We start from the raw sequence: 18,926 nt of genomic DNA, 5'->3' as shown, positions 1-18,926 counted from the left end.
GTGGTGCCGGGGCGCATGGTGGTTGGGTGCATTTCTTGTCAGTCATTTATGGCACTTGAGGGTGGGCTGTGTAGTTCCTCCTCCCTTGGGGTTCAGGGCTGGATCTCAGGTCTCTTGGAACCATCCTGGTTGGGAGGCATTGCTAGTGTGGAGGGTGGTTTCCAGGTGACTAGATGGTGGTACTCTTTTAGAGGGGCTCCGGTTTGGGGAGATCCTGAATGCCAGGAGGAGAGGTTAAATCCAGAACCCTACCCCAGTGCTCACAGAATAGGAGGCAAATTTGAACCCGAGTCTTGAAGATAAGAGTAGAATAAAGCAGCAAGAGAAAGGGCATTTTTAAGCTGAGAGAAGCCAGTCTGAGCAAAGGCATGGGTGGGAAGTATAGAAGTTGTTTTTAAGGGGTTCTTGTGCTCAGAAGACTGCCAGAAGGGGATTTTGAGGTTGTCATGCTTGGATCTGGGGTCAGGTCTTTGTGAGAGTCCTCAGTGAGGATGGGGATGTCTGACCTCGCAGCTCTGTATTGGTGTTGGGGCATAGGTTCCCAGTTCTTGACCCTCTGTGCTCTCTGGGAACCTCAGACAAGTTTGACATCTTGGGAGCCAGTTTGCTTATCTGTAAGAGGAGGATAGCTTCACAGAATATATCCAGTTGGCCTTTGGCACACTTCTGGGCACATAGAGGAATCCTTAGTGACCAAGGTAGGGACTAGGTGTGCAGCTGTTGATTTGCCTTGTTATAAGGATTGTCCCATTTCTTGTATAATTTCCCTCCCCCAAGGTGTTAGGTCCTTGGCCAACCTTCCTGTCAATTCGCCCTTTTTAATACATTATTTAAAAATCTCTGCACAGGCCAGTTTCACAGAATGTTCTGTATGGGTTTGTGTGTATGTGTGTTGCTAGGGATTGAAACTGGGACCTTGCACATGCTGAGCATGTGCTCTACCACTGAACCACAACCGCAGCCTTTGCTGTGAGATTTTTCATGCCAGTTTTTAGAAGAGTGAGTCAGGCAGCTATCTCAAGGCTGCTCCTCTAAGAGACTCCACGTGGATAAGTCAAGGAGTCCTAGAGTTTGAGACTGTGTCCCTTATGCTCCTTGGTATTCCCTTCACTACCAAGGGCATGTTCTCTTTTAAGAAAATATGTCACTGAAAACCTTCCTCTTAAGAGCCAAGAAATTGAGACCTCCCAAGGCAATTTATTAAGTTACCTAAAATAAACACAATGAATGTCATTGGTATAAATTTAAATGTTTATTGAAGTTACAAAAGAAGGCAAATTTTTAATGTTTTATGCAATCCCTAGTTAGAGAGTGTTGGCACAATGCTTTCCTTATTTTTAGAGCTTGTATTTTTATTTTGGAAGAGATACAAATATAAACATTTTAATTTCAGGAAAATTATGGAGATGCTGTCAAGCTCTGTATGACATGGGATAAGAATTACCAAATATAATTTCATAGAATTGGGAAGGACTGGTTATTTTGAATTTGTCCTTATAGTACCTGTGAGAAGTGACATGGATGGTTCTTTATGTCATGGAAAATGGCAGGTTGAATTTGGTTGTCCAAGTACTTAACAGTAAAGTGATTCTTTTAGAATCTGAAGTTTTTACTTATGTTTGTGATCAGTTGTCACAGCCTATAGAACTACATGTTGGAGGATGTCGTTTTGAAAATTAAAGAGTTTGAGGGGAGTCAAAATTTTAATTTTGTTAATTGGTCATTAATTGAGTTTTACTAGATAAAATAAGTTACTTTTCTGTTGCTCATTTGAAAATATTCTTTCTTAATTGATTTCCCCAGCTGTTCTGTCTATGTGTCTGTAGGTATGAGTAGCCCACCTAGCAGATGCTGCATTACCTCCCCAACCCCCATACCCCTGCACACCAAGGTTGCCAGACTGGGCTTGATGGCCTACTTATTTCCAGAAGCAATTACATAAAGTCAGCTTGACAACTCAGTTTATATAATGGGATCTGTTTCTAATCCAGTACTGCAATTTATGCATGTGCATATTTATTAATTTTTAATTGCCTCTCCTTTCCTTCCCCCATCCCTTGGGCCTATATTTGTTTATAGATTAATTTAATTGTATGTGACTGTTTCCTGAGAGGTGGTTTTAGGTGATGTACTGCTAACTTAACATGATAACTTTACACAGTCCTGATGGGTGAGGTGTTGAGAAAGCTTGAGAATTGGAAAAGTCTTATGACCTTGTGGACAGGTGTGGCTAGGACTGGCAGATAGACTGGGCCAGGGAGGGTTGCTTTATATGGGGAGAGGTACGCTGGATACTAGGATCTGTGTGTGAAATTATCTAAGACTGGTTATTTACTGCAGTATTAAATATTCTCAATCAAAAAGATTATAAAGAATAAAGATTTTTCTTTAGGTCCTACTATCTTTACTGCCTCTGCCATTTCTTTGTCTTTCTTGTCCTCATATTTATTGTCTTGAGTGGCAGTCTGCTCTAAAGACAGAGCCAGGCTTTCTGTGGTATGCCTGACATGTTATCACATAGTGATAGGTCAGATAAACATGGGTGAGGTGTTGTAATAGCAAGGAGGAGGAAGTAATAAAAGTGAGTGCAGTCCAGGTTGGGAGAAATGGGAGTGTAGGGCCAATGGGCGTCTTAATTTTTTTTTTTTTTATGTTGATAACCCAGAATTGAAGCTGTAGGTTGTGGAAAAAGATTTTGCATTAATAATAATTCTCACTGCAGGTTCTCCTCATCTGTGAGTGAATTGGTTGGAGCAGGTGTTCTCTTTGGCCTTGGAAACGAAATTTTTATGACTTTTTTTCTGGTAATGAAATTGGGATATGATCCACGTGTGGAATTCATGTGAATGTTGTTGGAAGGACGAATAAGAGAGTGAGGTGGTGCAGTTTGTGGTTAGCACAGTTTATGGTCAGTCACCTCTTTTGTTCCAGGGTGGCTGACTGTTCTCTCGGAGCAGGAAAGCAGGGGTCTGTCCTTTAGCAGGCTGTAGGGATCTCTTCCTCAGGATGTTGTGCTAGAGGGGAGAGGAGGCAGTTTCCTCTCTGTGTAAACAACTCAGACACAAGACTCTGCCTGGACGTGTTTATGACTAGGCTAGTTTAAGCCCCTGCCAATCTCCTGTTCTTTACTATAGGTAAATAACTCACTAATCCAATGTAACCATGAAACACGAAACATCTGCAAGGATTCTACCTGAGGTGTGGAAGGTGCCTGCATTATGACACCAGTGCCTCTGGACACCTCAGTTCAGGGAGGGTACCCAAGTGGCCATTTTGTCTACATTATTCCTTTCTCAATTTGATGTTTTAAAGATCTTCAGAATTCCCTGATCTTTCTTGGAATTGCTTAAATGTTCCTCAGTATCCAATAAACGCTACTGATCTCAGGCCTTAATTAGTTTTAGGAAGCGCAACTTTGCTTGGGGATTCTTGAAGTCCTTTCTGAGCCCCACAGTCTGGTGATAAGAAGTGCATGAGGGTAGACTCAGGGTGGACTCCTCAGGGTCCAAAGCCCAAACTCTGGCTCCACCCAGATTAGCTCTGTGACCTCAAATTAACAGCTTCACCTATTTTTTTTTTTTTTAAGCTCATTGTGAAGATGAAATAAGATGGGAACATCTCTAGATGGGAACTAGAAAAATGGGCAAAGGAAACGTGGAGTAGGAAAATTTGGAAGGAAGTCTGTGGAAAGATGGTGTGCATTAAAACAGGGAGGTGGGTTTTTTTTTTTTAATTTTCATTTTTAATGCAGTAAAGATTTAAAGACAATGTCCACTATCAGTGTTAATGACTCCATGCTCTTGCGGGTGCAATGAGAAGGTAAATCTGTCTGGCTTTTTTTTTTTTTTTTAGTTGTTGATAGACCCTATCTGTCTGTCTGTCTATCTATCTATATCTGTCTGTCTGTCTGTCTATCTATCTGCCATTCCTGGCCCATGGGAGTAGCTGAACTTAAGGTCGTCCCTGTGAATTTCCAGGAACATCAGATAAAACACAGACACATACTTGACCTTTAAACAAGCTTCAGGACAGCTCCTCCACTTGGCCTCAAGCTCCCCAAGTGGGAGAGAGAGGAGCACGGTTCTAAAGTGGGCTTTTATTGGGAGGACCCTTTCTTAGAAAGTTCCATCCAAAAAAGGTAAGAAGGGGCGGAATTACAAGGGAAATGTGAGTATAATTCAGCCCAAGGGGACCGGGGCAATGTCCAAGTCACAAGCCTCTCCACTCCAAGACAGAAGATGCGAATCATTCAGAGCAGCTCCCCACATCTATGTATGTGTCTATCTGTCTGTTTACATGCGGTGCTGAGAATCCCAGTGCCTCACACATGCCAGGCAAGTGCGCTACCACTGAGGCCCAGCCCCAGTCTGGCTTTTTTTATTGTGGGGGAGTAAGGGTGAAGGTGCAAGGAATTGCTTGATTAGATGTTACGTGACTTCAACAGGTTGTGCTCCCTTTGTAATTTTTCCAAAGGCAGAATTCACATGACGAAAGAAGACATACATGGGAGTGAGTTTGTCACTTCTTTTTGTTATAGGGAAAACCAGGAAAACTCAGGCTCATAGATTAGCAGTTGCTCAGGCAGACCAAACATTCCTGTGTGCTGTGGGCAGTGATGTGGGGATCTGATGACAGGAGGCTAGCCTGACCTGTGCTCTGAATCTGCTTCTGGAAATGAAGTCTCAGAGAATCTGAAAGCCCACTATGTTTGTAATCATTGTGGACATCCAGTTTGGAGTTCTTCATCTCCCCCCATGACAGAAGTTCCCATAGAGAGTAGATACACTCGAGAGAGTGTAGGCAGGCTACATCAAGTGTGAGAAGCCATACCTTGGGCTGGGGGTGTCCAATATTTATAGAAGGACTGTATCAGGGGCCAGACTGGATGTAGAGCCACACAACTTTATGCCAGTCCCCACCCCCTCCTCATTTGACAAGAGCATTAGCCAAGGGCCTCTTGCTCAAGATTTACAACTGTGCTTTCTGCATCTCAATGGCTCAACCCCTTTAAGACTCAGTATCAGTATATCTCTCTTTCTATCCTAAAACCCTATCATTCCCTGCATTTCTGGAATCTGTCCTGTTGCAAGCCCCATTCAAGTCCTGCCTTGTTTCCTGGTGTCAGCTAAAGGACTGTAGTATATTTATTGCTCTTCTTCCCATTCTTGTACAGGAAGCATGTTTTATACGCTTTCCCCTTTAACTTCAGACTTAAAATGTTTATGGTTAGAGGTGACTTTTGATTGATGATACAGATATCTACAACTTGTGCCAGTTTTTCAGTTATTACCTCTCTGCTCCAAAGTCACCTGTTGTTGCCTGTTCTCTGAAAATGGATATGGGCCCTTCTATAAATGGAGGGTTCTTCCTCATAGGAGGAAGGAACTTGTCCTTCCTGAGCCCAGTGTCTGTGTGTCTGTGGTGAGGGTGTGAGTCTGGCTTCCCAGAGAGCCTGTTGCTGTCCCTGCATACCTTGGTGCCTCCCGGGCACAGCTTTCACCAGTATGGTGCTGCTCTGCTTTGTCTCTCTGGCAGCAGTGGTTAGACTGGAACCTGAGATGGAGCAGCCTGGGCCTAACCCCGATCACCGCTCCCTGCACCCTGTCCTCAGCCACCATGTATGAGCACCCATGGTGCCCCCTGTGTGCTGGCCATCTACTTGTTCTCCTGAGCATTCCCTGAGCTGCTCTGCCCTGCTGTATGCTGGTGTGCCAAGCTCCTGCAGAGGGAACCTCCTCAGTTCCCAGTTCCAGCAGCTCCCAAGGTTGCCTGTGTGTACTCTGCTCCCACACACCTGCTCTGCCACCCCACAGCCTTGCTTGCCCACACCCCAGGTGGTAGTCCCTCTGCTTTTCCTGGTGACTGTGGGCTGTATCTGTACCTTCAACCCCCCCCCCTTTCAAATTTGTCCTTTTGGGGCACTTTTCATCTGTCCCAGATCATCCTTTAGATTCTTACTTCATGTTCACAGTTACTCAATTATCATGTTCTTTGTATGAAACTTCCCTTGCTTAAATTACTGTCTCCTAGTTGGAGTTGCTGTAAAGCGCCCTGTGCAGTGCAACTGAACAAGCAGAGGCTGGATCAGAAAGAAGTCTCTAGAGGGTTTTCTGAGAACCTGCCAAGCTATACATGCTGATACTAAGGTCCTAGAGTCAGAGGGGAAACAATGCCCCTTTGGATTCTTATCAAGGCCTTCTGGCTGGCCAGGGAGGGACTGCCTGCATTGTAGCATTTCTTCTCTAGAGTTACTGTTCTGCCTTAGGCAAGTCATGCCCTTGGTTCTCCATATCCCTCTCCTGTCATAGCCTTGGAGGTGACAATTACTAGAGGTCTAGCCTTGGGCAGGAAGGGAGGTGGAGGCCTCTGGTTTTGGAATGTGGCGGGGAGTGGCTCTGGTCTACTGTGGAGGGAGGAGAGAGTCCTCACCTGGGAAGTACTGCTGACTCCCACACACCTCTGTTCCTGTGCTTGGGGATGTTCAGGCAGAGAGCACTGGTGTCATGTTGCTTTTGGTGGATGTGGGCCTAACTGGGGTAAACGGGGGTGACTGTGGCTGTACTTTGTACCCCAATTTATCCCTTAGGTCCAACGTGGACTCACTGCTTCTGAAACTCTTACATCTTCTAAGAGTATTCTTCAAAAAATTTTTATTGTCCTTTAGTACTTAAATCAAGTGAGGTGGTATATCATTTAAATATATTATATGTACTTCAGCAGCCCATGTCCGAGTGATTTTCCACACCATCTTTTTGGAAAAAGGATGTGTACTTTAATTGTTTCTACTCAGTACTCACAGTGTTCAGTGACCTTGACCAGATGACTGGCATATCTGTTCAGCAGAGGTTGAGTGCCATGTGCTGGGTGTCATGGTGGTACAGGGTGAAGAACTAGATCATGGCAGCTGCCTGGGTGTGGGCCAACCTGACCTGGGGAGGATATCCTGACCCTGGGAGGCGGGTGGTTAGGCTGGGCACCTCCTTGGACAGGTGATCTCTTGGAGGAGAAGCAGTGATAGGACCCAGAGCCCAATCCTTGGGAGTGAAGGGAGGTGTCGTAGCAGGTGTTGTAGGTCGAGTTAGGCTGCAAGGGAGCAGTAGCATGTGGTGGTAGCTGACCACACTGGGAGGGCAGCTTGAGCAGGGAGGGTGTGTGCAGGGAATGGGGCAGAGTGGACAGTGAGGCTTTAGTTTTTGGGTGGTGGCAGAACCTGAACTGAATAAAGGAGAGGTGAGGAGGAGGTGCAAGTGATAATTGTGGAGGTGGGAACACAGGCCTGATCCTTGTTGAATGTGAAGAGCAGGAGTCGGGGGATATAGCTCAGTTAGTAGAGTGCTTGCGTCACATGCACAAGGCCCTGGGTTCAATTCCCAGCACCACCACCAAAAAAAAAAAAAAGCAATGCTGGGGTTTTCATCCAGATGCCCAGGAACTTGACCCATTGAAAACAGGGGACTTTGAAAGAGGGTCTCCACAAGGAATTCAGAAGCTAAGATCTGGAGTTAGATGGGCAACTATGAGTTCTTTTGGAGGTGATATTTATGGCAGTGGGTGGATGAGTTTCTAGAAAGAAAACTTTATTAAAGAGGCAGTGAAGGACAAAACTTGAGAAATATGCTGCCATTTATTGTTTGGTGGAGAAAGCAGAACTCCTGGGAAACAACTATTGAGTGCCTGTGGCATGATGGACGACAAGCTGGTATGGTAGGTTATATCATCCCCATTTCACAAATGAGCAAACTGAGGGTTGGAGAGGTGAAGTAACTTGCCTCAGGTCACATAGCCAGTAGGTAGCATAATCAGAAAATTTAACTGGTTGATCTGCAGCAGATGCCAGACTGGTTTTCCAGACTGAAGTTGGATCTGGGACATCTCCATCCTCAAACATCTGCTAGCCTTGTTTTTAAATTACATAATCTTTCCACTGAGGACCTAAAACCCTTTTAGTTTTATTAAAGGCAGGGCAAGATGACCTCCCTGTCATCATTTCTTTACCTTCCTCTTTTCTGAAATTTCTATACCTATTTATTTGAAAAATGAATTTAGTGATTTTATTGATTTATTTATTTATGTTTGTTTCTTCAGTACCGGGGATTGAACCTAGGACCTGGTGCGAGCTAGGCAAGTGCTCCACCATTGAGATCTACCTCCACCTCCACCTTGTGATTAATTTCATTTTAAACGATAAATAACATTTGAGCAAATCAGCCGTGCTAGACTTTGTGGGAGTTGTAATCAATGAGGACCTGAACACAGCCTGCCAGACACTTTGATCTGTAGTGTTGCCTGTGGGGATGTGTAGGTGAATAGGTCCATTAGAAGTACTTTTCCCTTTTAATTTTTGACATGAAGGGTAAAACTAATGACTAGGAACCAAATTCCTCAAATTTAGCCTATAGTTGTTCTATAATTTACAGACCAGAAAGAGTCAGACAGCCTAGTGCCAGCCTCTCAGTGAGGAGTGGGGGAGTCCTTGAGCTTCCTGCCCCAGGACTGGCAGGAACCCAGGCTAGTCCTCTTGCTCCACAGAAGCTTTAGGTATGGCCCAGCCCTTCTGGTACCACTGAGCCTCTGCACTCACATCCTCATCACCCCACCATCTGCCATGAGTGCTGTTCTCTCCCCCAGAACCACTTAGCTGCAAACTGTCTCTGTTTATCCGAACAGAACCTGGAAGGGATTGGCAAAGAGCAGGCAACAGATGGAGCAGCCTGGGAGGTAAAGATTTAGGGAAACCACTCTTGCCAGGCCCTCAGAGCAGGGGCAGGCACAAGGATATACTGGTTCTCTGCCCTCAACGTGTGGCAGCGGGCCTTGACTGCTTCTCTCTCTTTGGGAATTTAGGGATTGGGTTTGAGCAGAAGAGTGAGCAGGAAGCAGGACCCCCTAGACATAGAGGCTGCTGAATCAGACTCTCCTGGGGTTGAGTCACAAGTTTGGGTTTCCAGCCTCCTTGTCTCAGCCTGATTGGGTAGGAGTGTCCAGTCATTTTATTTCATGATTACAGGAAGTTTCTGCCCTATTTTTTTTTTTAATCCTTAACCTGTGTGTTAATTGGATTTATAGCACTGTGACAAAACACCTGAGATAAATCAGCTTAAAGAAGGAAAGGTTTATTTGCTTATGATGTTAAGAGATTTCAGTCTAAAGTCACTTGGCCTTGCTGCTTTTGGGCCTGTGGTGATAGAGTTCATCATATTGGGAGCAAGTAGCAGAGAAAATTGCTTACCTCATTGTAGCCAGGAAGCTGGGATGGAGGGGAGTGAGGTGGCAAGGGTGGAACAGGATCTGAGTCCTAATGTCTCCTCCAAGAGCATATCCCAATGATGTAACTTCCTTCCATTAAGCCCCACCTCTTAAAGGTTCCCCTCTTCCCAGTAGTTTGCTAAAGGTGACCCAGCCTTTAATACATAGGCTTTTGGGGATATTTAAGGTCACCACCCCACCTTGGTGCTGGGGATAGTACAGGGCATCTTGGCATGGACTTTAGGTCTGGCTTGGCTCTGTACTCACCTGAGCCCATTGTTAGGGGAGGCTAGTTCCTGCCTCAGGGGTCTGTGAGAATGGACTGTGGGTGGCCACCTTGATCACATTCACATCTTTTGGCCAAGACTGTGCTTCAGAGTTCATAGAGCTTTCAGAGCTGTAAGAAACCTCTTAGGATCATCTGGTTCACAGGTTTCCAGTCTAGTATCTGTGCATGAAACATGGGAATTGTTTCAATATTTTGGGGTTCTAAAGAAAATCACCTCTGAGCAGCTGAAAGCATGTGCTCTCAGCTGGAGTTAAGCCAACTGAAAAATGGTAGCTGGTAGCATTGGTCACCTCCTGTGACTGGGGGGGAGGAGGAGCACAGCTGCCAGTTGATAAAACAACAGGAAACTAGAAAACTTGATGTTTTCGACAACCATGGTTTTGTATGGGAGGAAAAAAATAAAAACAGCTCCTTAGTCAAGAAACTAAGGTCTTGAGAAATTGGTTTCCCCAAGGTCATGGAGAAGGCTGCGGGTGTCACCTTCTGTTCTCACAGTTTGGTGATCTTTCGCCATGTTCCAGTGCAATATGTAGCGGTCTGGAGCAGACTGCCCCGTCTCGGATCCTCCCTTCCTTGCTTCCTGGCGAGGAACCCAAGAGTCCTAGTTTCCTCCTTTATGGAAGGAGAGGTGATTGCCTTTTGCCTGAGTAGTAATTCCCTAAGGGTTACTTAGGACATCCCTGCCTCCCATATCTGATTTTTATCTAATGGTAGTTGAGTGGGTTAAAATGTATAAATATAAAGCTTTTAAAATAATTATTCTAAGAAGATTAACTACTGAAAATAAAGCTAGCATCCCTTCAGTTCCTTTCATCGTAAGCCTGTACATCAGGATTCACTTGCATCATGGTCTAAAACTCAGACTCTGGGATCATTTTGCCTGTGTTTGAATCCTGGTTTTACATTACCAGCTGTGTGACTTTGGGCAAATTCCGTCATTCCCTTGTGCCTCAGTCTCTTCCCCATCTGCAAGGTGTGTAGAGAGGCATTTAGAGGAGTAGGATTACTGGTGCCTGGTCCATATTTATTAAAATAAAGCACTTGTGTTCACACGTTATCTTCTGTCTAGGAGTCATTCTTGATAGATGGTTTGGCACAGGCAAGGGGTGCAGGTGATTTGGGGCAGCGTACTGACAGCCTCTCTAACCATGGCAGGGGTCACGTTGGTGAGGCACTGTGCAGCCAGGGACAGGCTGGAGAGGGGCTGCGGAGGTGGGGCATGTGTGCTATGCTTCCTTCCCTGGGCAGTCTCCAGGTGCAACAGGGGCTGCTCAGAGGAAAGGTGATGTTGAAACAGCCTCTCGTCCTAGTTCCCTGAACAAACTAGTTCTGTCGTGTGTGGTATTTTATCTGGATGTTCACATTATTTGAAGCATAACATCCATTCTGTTTTGTAATCCATTTTCAGCTCACATTTTCCCTGTTTTCACATTCCTTTCTAAATATTTGAGTTGCAAAATAAAGAAGTTGTTTTTCATTCAACAAAATCAACAATTTTAGAAGTTTGAAAACTGCTTTTCCTCTGTTGGGGACGAGCTAAGGTCTTTTTTTTTTTTTTTTTTTTTTTTTTTTTTTTTTGCATATGGGAATTTCTCCTGTTTCTGTTATTATAAAAATTCTGTATTTCACAGTGAAGGTTTAATGCCATTTTCCCTAGTTTTGGGATAAGTAATTCTTCCTCAAATTCTTTTTGAGCAATGTAACTTCCTGTTCAAAAAAGGATACAGAATTGGGCTTTATGTCTGCAGTGGGAATATTTAGTTAAGATACTTAGCTTTTTCCCACAGATGTTTTGATGGGAGTCATTGCTTTATTGTCTCCCCTTGAGTTTTTTTAAAAGAGTCCAAAAGCAGAGGTCTTATGTAAGAATCTGTGCCCAGGTCACAAGTGAAAGATGACATATAACCTTAAGGAAGTATGCAATTGATAATCTTGGTTTTTCTACCCTTCCTTCTCAGTAGGTTGGCAAAAAAAAATACCTTTTGGCAAGTAATGGGGAAAGTTGCCCCAAATTGAGCCTTCGGGAATGTAGGCTGTTCAAAGAAAGGCCTGCCTATTGTTTGAAGGGGCCGGATCTGGTAGGTGCTCCTATTTCCCTTTCTTTGAAGATTCTTGGCTATGATCAGATGTACATGACCCTGTGCTTTGGGTGTTTTCAGTCTTGAGCCATCCCTGAGACTATGGACCCAGGCTAGGTTAACAGAATGTGTTTGTGCCTTGTAGAAAAAGGAAGATATGCAGCCAGCCTGCATTGGAAGCGAGAAGGAGGCCACACTTCATCCTTGCCACTTAGCTCCTATGTCACATTCAGGCAAATCACTTTCTGCCCCCTCCCCTGAGCCTTCATTTTCTTTACTGGTAAAAGTGGCATCCTGTCAGTTCCTGGAGGGGGTCCAAATGGGCAAGAAGATGCTCAGCCAGCTGGAGATCTTGAGCAAGTACAGGGTGAGGATGGTTTTCCTTATAGAGCCAGCCGTTAAGACTTGTCTTGAGTTGAGGTGACATGAGGACTCTTTATCTCGACCAAATCTTGATTGAGGAAATAAAAGCCTGAATTTTAGCAGATGAAGTTGGAAATTTTGGCCAGGGTCACCAAGCCTAATGTATTCCTCAAAATATTCTGAAAAGAAGAGTTGGAGCTTTCGTGATGGAAATGTCACATAGTTATGGCTGCATTCCAGGCATCCATGGCTTCCCTCACAACCTGGATGAATAACTTATTAACTTATCGCTGTCATTTTTCCATGCTCTTCACCCGCATCTTTTCCTAGAAGAGTTGGCTCTGGAAGCTCACAGCCTGCTATGTAAAGTATTGTTACCTCCATTTCTTCTTCTATAAACTATAAGCTGTTGTCTTTTACTTTGGAAATTTTGGGAATTGTCTCAGTTCCTTTACTGAGTTGAAAACTTATGCCTGGTATTCAATCATTCATAATGGATGTTGGGTTTTGGTTGTCTCCCTCCCATCCCAACCACCACCAGTACCTTTCCAGATATATTTCCTTGTAGTTCTCTCCATTTTCCTCATCCTTTTCCCTGTTGCTTTTCTCATAGCCTACAGTCAAGGGCTGCCTTTGCATTTGGAGAACTGTCCCAATTTGGAAAGAACTGTTTATTTTATATCATTTATTTATTATATATTTTATATATATTTATTTATATATATTATGTATATATATTAGTTGTAGATGGCCATAGCACCTTTATTTATTTATTTTTAATTTTTTTAGTTGTTGATGGGCTTTTATTTATATGTGGTACTGAGGATCGAACCCAGTGCCTCATATGTGGGAAAGAAGCACTTTACTGCTAAGCCACAACTCCAGCCCCTATTTTATTTATATAGTTTTTTTTTAGTGGTAGATGGACACAACTCCTTTATTTTATTTATTTATTTTTATGTAGTGCTGAGGATCAAACCTAGTGCCTCACACGTACAAGGCAAGTTCTCTACTTCTGATCTACAACCTCAGCCCGAGAATCATTTATTTTATTTTATTTTTTTTAGAGAGAGAGAGAATTTTTTAAATATTTATTTGTTTTTTTAGTTTTCGGTGGACACAACATCTTTATTTTATTTTTATGTGGTGCTGAGGGTCGAACCCAGCGCCCCGTGCATGCCAGTCAAGCGCGCTACTGCTTGAGCCACATCCCCAGCCTAAATCATTTATTTTTGAAAAGAATTTTGTCTCAATTATGGAAATTAAAAACAAATAAAACCCCTTCAATGTATCTATGGTTTGCTAAAATAGATGACTAGTTCTTGATTTGCATCAGATACCACGTAAATGCATTGTGTCCATTTGTGCCCTCATACTTTCATAGCATAGGGGTTGAGAGTGCTTGAGATAGACCAGACTCGACCTACGGGGGAGTTCCAGAGACCTGCTCAAAAACTCATTTAAAAACAGCCAATCTGAGGGTGTGGTCTTGTGATTTAGGTAAGGACAGTTTGATATTATTCAGGCTGTGCTTTGAACTGTATTTAAGTAGTAAGAAATGTATTGTGATCTCTTTATTTGGAAGGAAGCCAAAGCTTTCCCCCTTTTTATTTGCTGGCTCAGTGGGGGGATTCTGGAGGGGTAGAAGTGGGTAGTGACTGGAGTGTGAGGGGACATGTGGTGGTGATGAGAGGCTGCTTGCTTTGGTAAGCTGAGGAACCTATGCCACTTTCTCTTCCATTCATGTTTTTTAGATGTGCAAAGGCTTTGGGGGGTTGGAGGTGTGAGGTAGGGCCTGGTTCTAGTGGTGCCTACCTGTGGCACCAGCTACTTGGGAGGCTGAGATGGGAGGATTGCTTGAGCCCGGGAGTTTGGGCCCCACCTGGGCAGCATAGCTTCCATCTCTTACCAAACCCTTTTACTTAGAGTCATCTCTTGGTATCCATTGATTTGGTTCTAGAATCGCTGTGGATACCAGAATTCATGAATGCTCTAGTCTATGATATTAGTATACTAGCACATCCTCCTATAGACTTTAAATCATGTGTGGATTATTTAAAACACCTAATACTGTCTAAATTTTACTTAAATAGCCATGCACGGTCATGTTTAGGGAGGAATAACAAAAGGGAAAATTCCGTATGTGTTCAGTTCAGGTGCAGGATTTTTTTTTTTTCTTTTACTATCTTTGACCTGTGTTTGTGGAGGGCCTGACTGCAGGTTGAACGTGTCAACAGCTGAAGCTTTTTAGCAGTATTAATACAGTCTACTTGATTAAGATCTACTAAATAGATCTTGGGAGAAACAAAATAGCTGTGAATTCCTGTGGATCTGATCTGGGCTGTTCAGCATGTCTTAGTTTCACAGCATTCTCATCATAACAAATGTTCTTTCCCCTTGAGATTATTTGTTAGAACCCAGTGAACTTAAAAATCCACTTCTATTTTTAAAAAGTAAATACTGCTCTTGATTAAAATAGTCAGACCAGTTTGTTTTATATGTTTTTAGAGAAGAGTGGCTACCATTAAAATCTGATGACATTGGCTGAGATTCCAGCCTAGCCCTAGCTCCTCTAAATTTGTTTCCTCGGTTATAAGATGGGAACAATAGTGACAGTGCTTAAGGATAAGTTCCCAGTTGTAGAATTGACCTGGTAAGAAAAGCCTAATAGTCATTATAGTGTTTTGCCATTCCACATTTTTTGGGTTTTCTTTTAATGTCAAGCTTGTCTAAATAGTTGTTCTTGTGCAGGTCATCTGTTGCAGTAGTATTAGAAGCTTGGAGTTGCCCCCAGAAAACTTTTCCTTACCCTTTGTTTTTCCTGTGTTACCCCACAGCCTGAAATCCTTTGATGTTTCACTAAAATGTCATTTGCATTTGCTTTTTTGCCATATACAATTGAGATCTTCAGCTTTGACAGATGTACTCATCCTTGAAGCCCTCACCCAGAGTAGCATGTACACAGTACTTATTTGGATCCCAGGATGTTTCTCCTCCCCTCCCCAAGCCCCCACCTCTTTCATGTTTGGATTTCTAGGGCCTAGATTGGTTTTGCCTGTTCATGAAGGTAATGGAAATAATTGAAATTCAGGGTCTTTCATTCATAATGTAATGTTGCTGGTAACAATTGTTCCCTTTTTATTGCTAACGGATATTCCATTGCATGAATATACCAGGATTTGTAACCCCTTCTTGTTGATATTTGGATTGTTCTCAGTTTTTGGTTATTGGGATAAAGTTGTTGAGACCCCTCTTTTTTTTCCCCCCATTTTATTACTCAGAATACACAGTGTGGTTAGTATCTTTTCTACTTCCTAGCTCTATAGGCATCTTAATATCTCTGCCTCAGTGTCCTTGTCTATAAAATGGCGGACATAAAATGGAAGCAATTGAGGGACCAGCACTTTGTTAAAATTTAAATTTAGAGTGGATGATGTGTTGTACATAGTGCAACACAAAAAATATGGCTGGGCACAGTAGCACCTATAATCCAAGCAATTCAGGAAGCTTCAGCAGAAGGATCACAAGTTTGAAGCCAGCCCTTTCAGCTTAGCAAGCCTGTCAACAGCCTGTCTCAAAATTTAAAATAAATAAATAAATTAAAAGGGCTGGGGATGTAGCTCATTGATACAGCACCCCTGGGTTCTTTAAAATAATAATGTTTGTGTGTGCATGCGAATTGTAGCACAATATAAAATATATTTGTTATGAATTATAGGCAGATCATTTTGCTCTTGATTTGTGTGTAACCTCATAAGCAAAGATGTTGAACACCCAGGTGATTATCTAATAATCCTTTTCTCTGCTTTCTGGGTGTCTAAAACAACAGTGATGTTGATATGATCACTTTCATAGGGCCAGCTATGGGCCAGGCATAATTTTAAAAGTTTTGTATACAAAACCATATATTCCTCACAACCCTCTAAAGTCCCCACAGCACAAATGGAGAAACTGAGACACAATTATACCATTTGCTTAAGGTCACAAAGCTAGAGAGGAAGGGCCATGATTTGAACCAGAGTTGGCAAGTCTAGAGTTCTTATGCTCAACCACTCTTCCTGGGGAGACAAAAATGCAAGTAAGATGAATTAAAATGTACATGAAACTGAAAACTCATAATTATCCAATTAATGTAATACTTCCCTGCTCTTTATTCCAGGTATGAGAAATGAGTGTTGGACGTCGAAGAATAAAGTTGTTGGGTATCCTGATGATGGCAAATGCCTTCATTTATTTGATTGTGGAAGTCTCCAAAAGCAGCAGCCAAGAAAAAAATGGAAAGGGAGAAGTAATAATACCCAAAGAAAAGTTCTGGAAGATATCTACCGTACCTCCCCAGGCGTACTGGAACAGAGAACAAGAAAAGCTGAACAAGCGATACAATCCTATTTTGAGCATGTTGGCCAACCAGACAGGGGATGTAAATGGGTCATCAAATATAAGTCATCTGAATTATTGTGAACCTGACCTGAGGGTCATGTCAGTTGTGACAGATTTTAATAATTTGCCGGACAGATTTAAAGACTTTCTCCTGTATTTGAGATGTCGAAATTATTCGCTGGTTATAGATGAACCGAATAAATGTGCAAAGAAGCCCTTCTTATTGCTGGCAATTAAATCCCTCACTCCACATTTCGCCAGAAGGCAAGCAATTCGAGAGTCCTGGGGCAAAGAAATCAACCACGGAAACCAGACAGTGGTGCGAGTCTTCTTGTTGGGCCAGACTCCCCCAGAGGACAACCACCCTGACCTTTCTGACATGCTGAAATTTGAGAGTGAGAAGCACCAAGACATTCTTATGTGGAACTATAGAGACACTTTCTTCAACCTGTCTCTAAAGGAAGTGCTATTTCTCAGGTGGGTTAGCACTTCCTGCCCAGACACTGAGTTTGTCTTCAAGGGTGATGACGATGTTTTTGTGAACACTCATCACATCCTGAATTACTTGAATAGCTTTCCCAAGCACAAAGCCAAAGATTTGTTTATAGGTGATGTGATCCATAATGCTGGTCCTCATCGAAACAAGAAACTGAAGTACTACATCCCAGAGGTGGTTTTCTCTGGGGTCTACCCTCCTTATGCAGGGGGAGGGGGATTCCTCTATTCTGGCCACCTGGCCCTGAGGCTGTACAACATAACTGACCAGGTCCATCTCTATCCCATTGATGACGTTTATACTGGAATGTGCCTTCAGAAACTTGGCCTTGTTCCAGAGAAACACAAAGGCTTCAGGACATTTGATATTGAGGAGAAAAACAAGAATAACATCTGTTCTTATGTAGATCTGATGTTAGTACATAGTAGAAAACCTCAAGAGATGATTGATATTTGGTCTCGGTTGCAAAGTGCTCATTTAAAATGCTAAAATATACAGGCTAAATTTTACATAGAAAAACATATCTTCCCTAGTTCCCATGTTGTTTTCTCGTATTAGGGTAATTTCTGTGTTAAACCATCAGAATTACCTTTAAAGGTAGTATCCATGTGAGGCCCTCCAAACGCTTTAGTTTGGTACTTTTGTGACTAGGGAAAGCAGATGATGATGATTTTAATGGAGAATATGGCAGGATGATTGGTTCTGAACTTTCCTGCTGGATAGTGGTCATTATTTTCTAATTTATCCTCCCTTCTCATCTGAAATCTTAAGTTCCTAGAATGTGATCATTTAAGTTATTTTTATTTTGTTCTGTTATATATTATTCCTACTTCCATTATCATGATGGATTTATCTGTAATTCGGGTGTTTAGGAACCTAATGGCTACCACGACTTTGTTATTCATGACTCAGTGGTTTTGTGAAATGGAATTATATTTATTTTCATGAAATTTGGGTGAATTTTTTAAATTATCTACAAAATGGACTTCAGTCAAAATTTCCTGCCACCCTAACAGTATTTCCTTGTGTTAATTTAATCAGCTAATTTTGCAAAATTTGAATCATGTGTGACACATCCAGTTTATCTTCTTGTGGTCTCATGGTCATAATGAGGAGAGAGTGAGTTTAATTTCTCTTGTATTTGGTTTGCTAGGTGGTATCATAATAATGATCTGATTTTAGTATTGTTGAAAATAATGATTATGATTCCATAATTGCCAACTGGAAATTGGATTGCCAGTGACAACCATATGGGTTTATGAATTTTCACTATGGATCAGGAAAGCATAATGACTTTTGAACTTGGAAGTGAAAGGTTTGAAATTGTAGGCTTTTTCTTACCTGGTCTGTCAATTTAAAACTCCAGGATTCTATTCTTGCCATATTTTCACATGTTGCTTATGCAAAATTATTATTCTGAGTAGTGATCGCTTTCCTGTCTCAGTGTAGAAGTGCCTGTGTTTTTATTTATTGTTCAGATCAAAGACCAAAACATTTTCTTAAATATATTTTGTGTAATATTTTATTTGTATACAGTGTTGTTGGTGATATATTTAACTAGAGCATGATATTTTAAATGTTAAAGTGTAACATATGTTAAATAAAGCTAATGGTTATTTTTGAATTTTAAAATTTTGGGTTTTTTTTGGGGAGTATGAACTATTAAAATTCTGCCAAACTATTGCTTATATGTACTATCTTATAACATGCTTTCTTGAAATATTTTTGTGTTTTTAGAGATGAGAATTCTTATCACATGCAATACTAGGGACTGTAAAAAAGTGGAAATAAAGTCACCCTATTTTTAATTGTTATGTGTAATAATTTGTCTTTTCCTGTATTTGATTACATTTTCTCCAAAGAGGCCATTTTCCTCAGAAACCATTACAGTAATTTTGAACTCTCAGTTTTTCTCTCTCAATGGATTATCCATCTTTGCTTTTAAAAATCTCAAAAGTGCTTTCCCAGTTAGTCTTTATGAAAGGAAAGTAAGGAACCAGGAAACAGGTGAGCGAGAAATGAAAGACGGAGATCAGCCAGAGATACACAAGAGAGTTTATTTGTCAGAGACCAT

The 18,926-nt window shown here is 42.1% G+C and overlaps 1 protein-coding gene across 1 annotated transcript in view; it reads left to right on the top strand.

The window, feature by feature from the left end:
* The window catches only part of B3gnt2 (UDP-GlcNAc:betaGal beta-1,3-N-acetylglucosaminyltransferase 2), a 29,415-nt gene extending 10,755 nt beyond the window's left edge, over positions 1–18,660 (top strand). Inside the window, exon 2 of the mRNA XM_046423228.2 lies at positions 16,136–18,660. Within this exon, the coding sequence (XP_046279184.1) occupies positions 16,145–17,341 (1,197 nt within the window). The 5' untranslated portion in view covers positions 16,136–16,144 and the 3' untranslated portion in view covers positions 17,342–18,660. The remainder of the gene's footprint in view (positions 1–16,135) is intronic.
* The last annotated feature ends 266 nt before the right edge of the window (positions 18,661–18,926 follow it).

Source organism: Marmota monax, unplaced genomic scaffold (genome assembly GCF_021218885.2).
Source record: "Marmota monax isolate L192 unplaced genomic scaffold, Marmota_monax_Labrador192_F-V1.1 WCK01_AAM20220418_F8-fsc00015, whole genome shotgun sequence".
In the NCBI taxonomy this organism is placed as follows: Eukaryota; Metazoa; Chordata; class Mammalia; order Rodentia; family Sciuridae; genus Marmota; species Marmota monax.
Note: the sequence above shows the minus strand (reverse complement) of the source record. Positions and strands in the feature narration are given on the sequence as shown.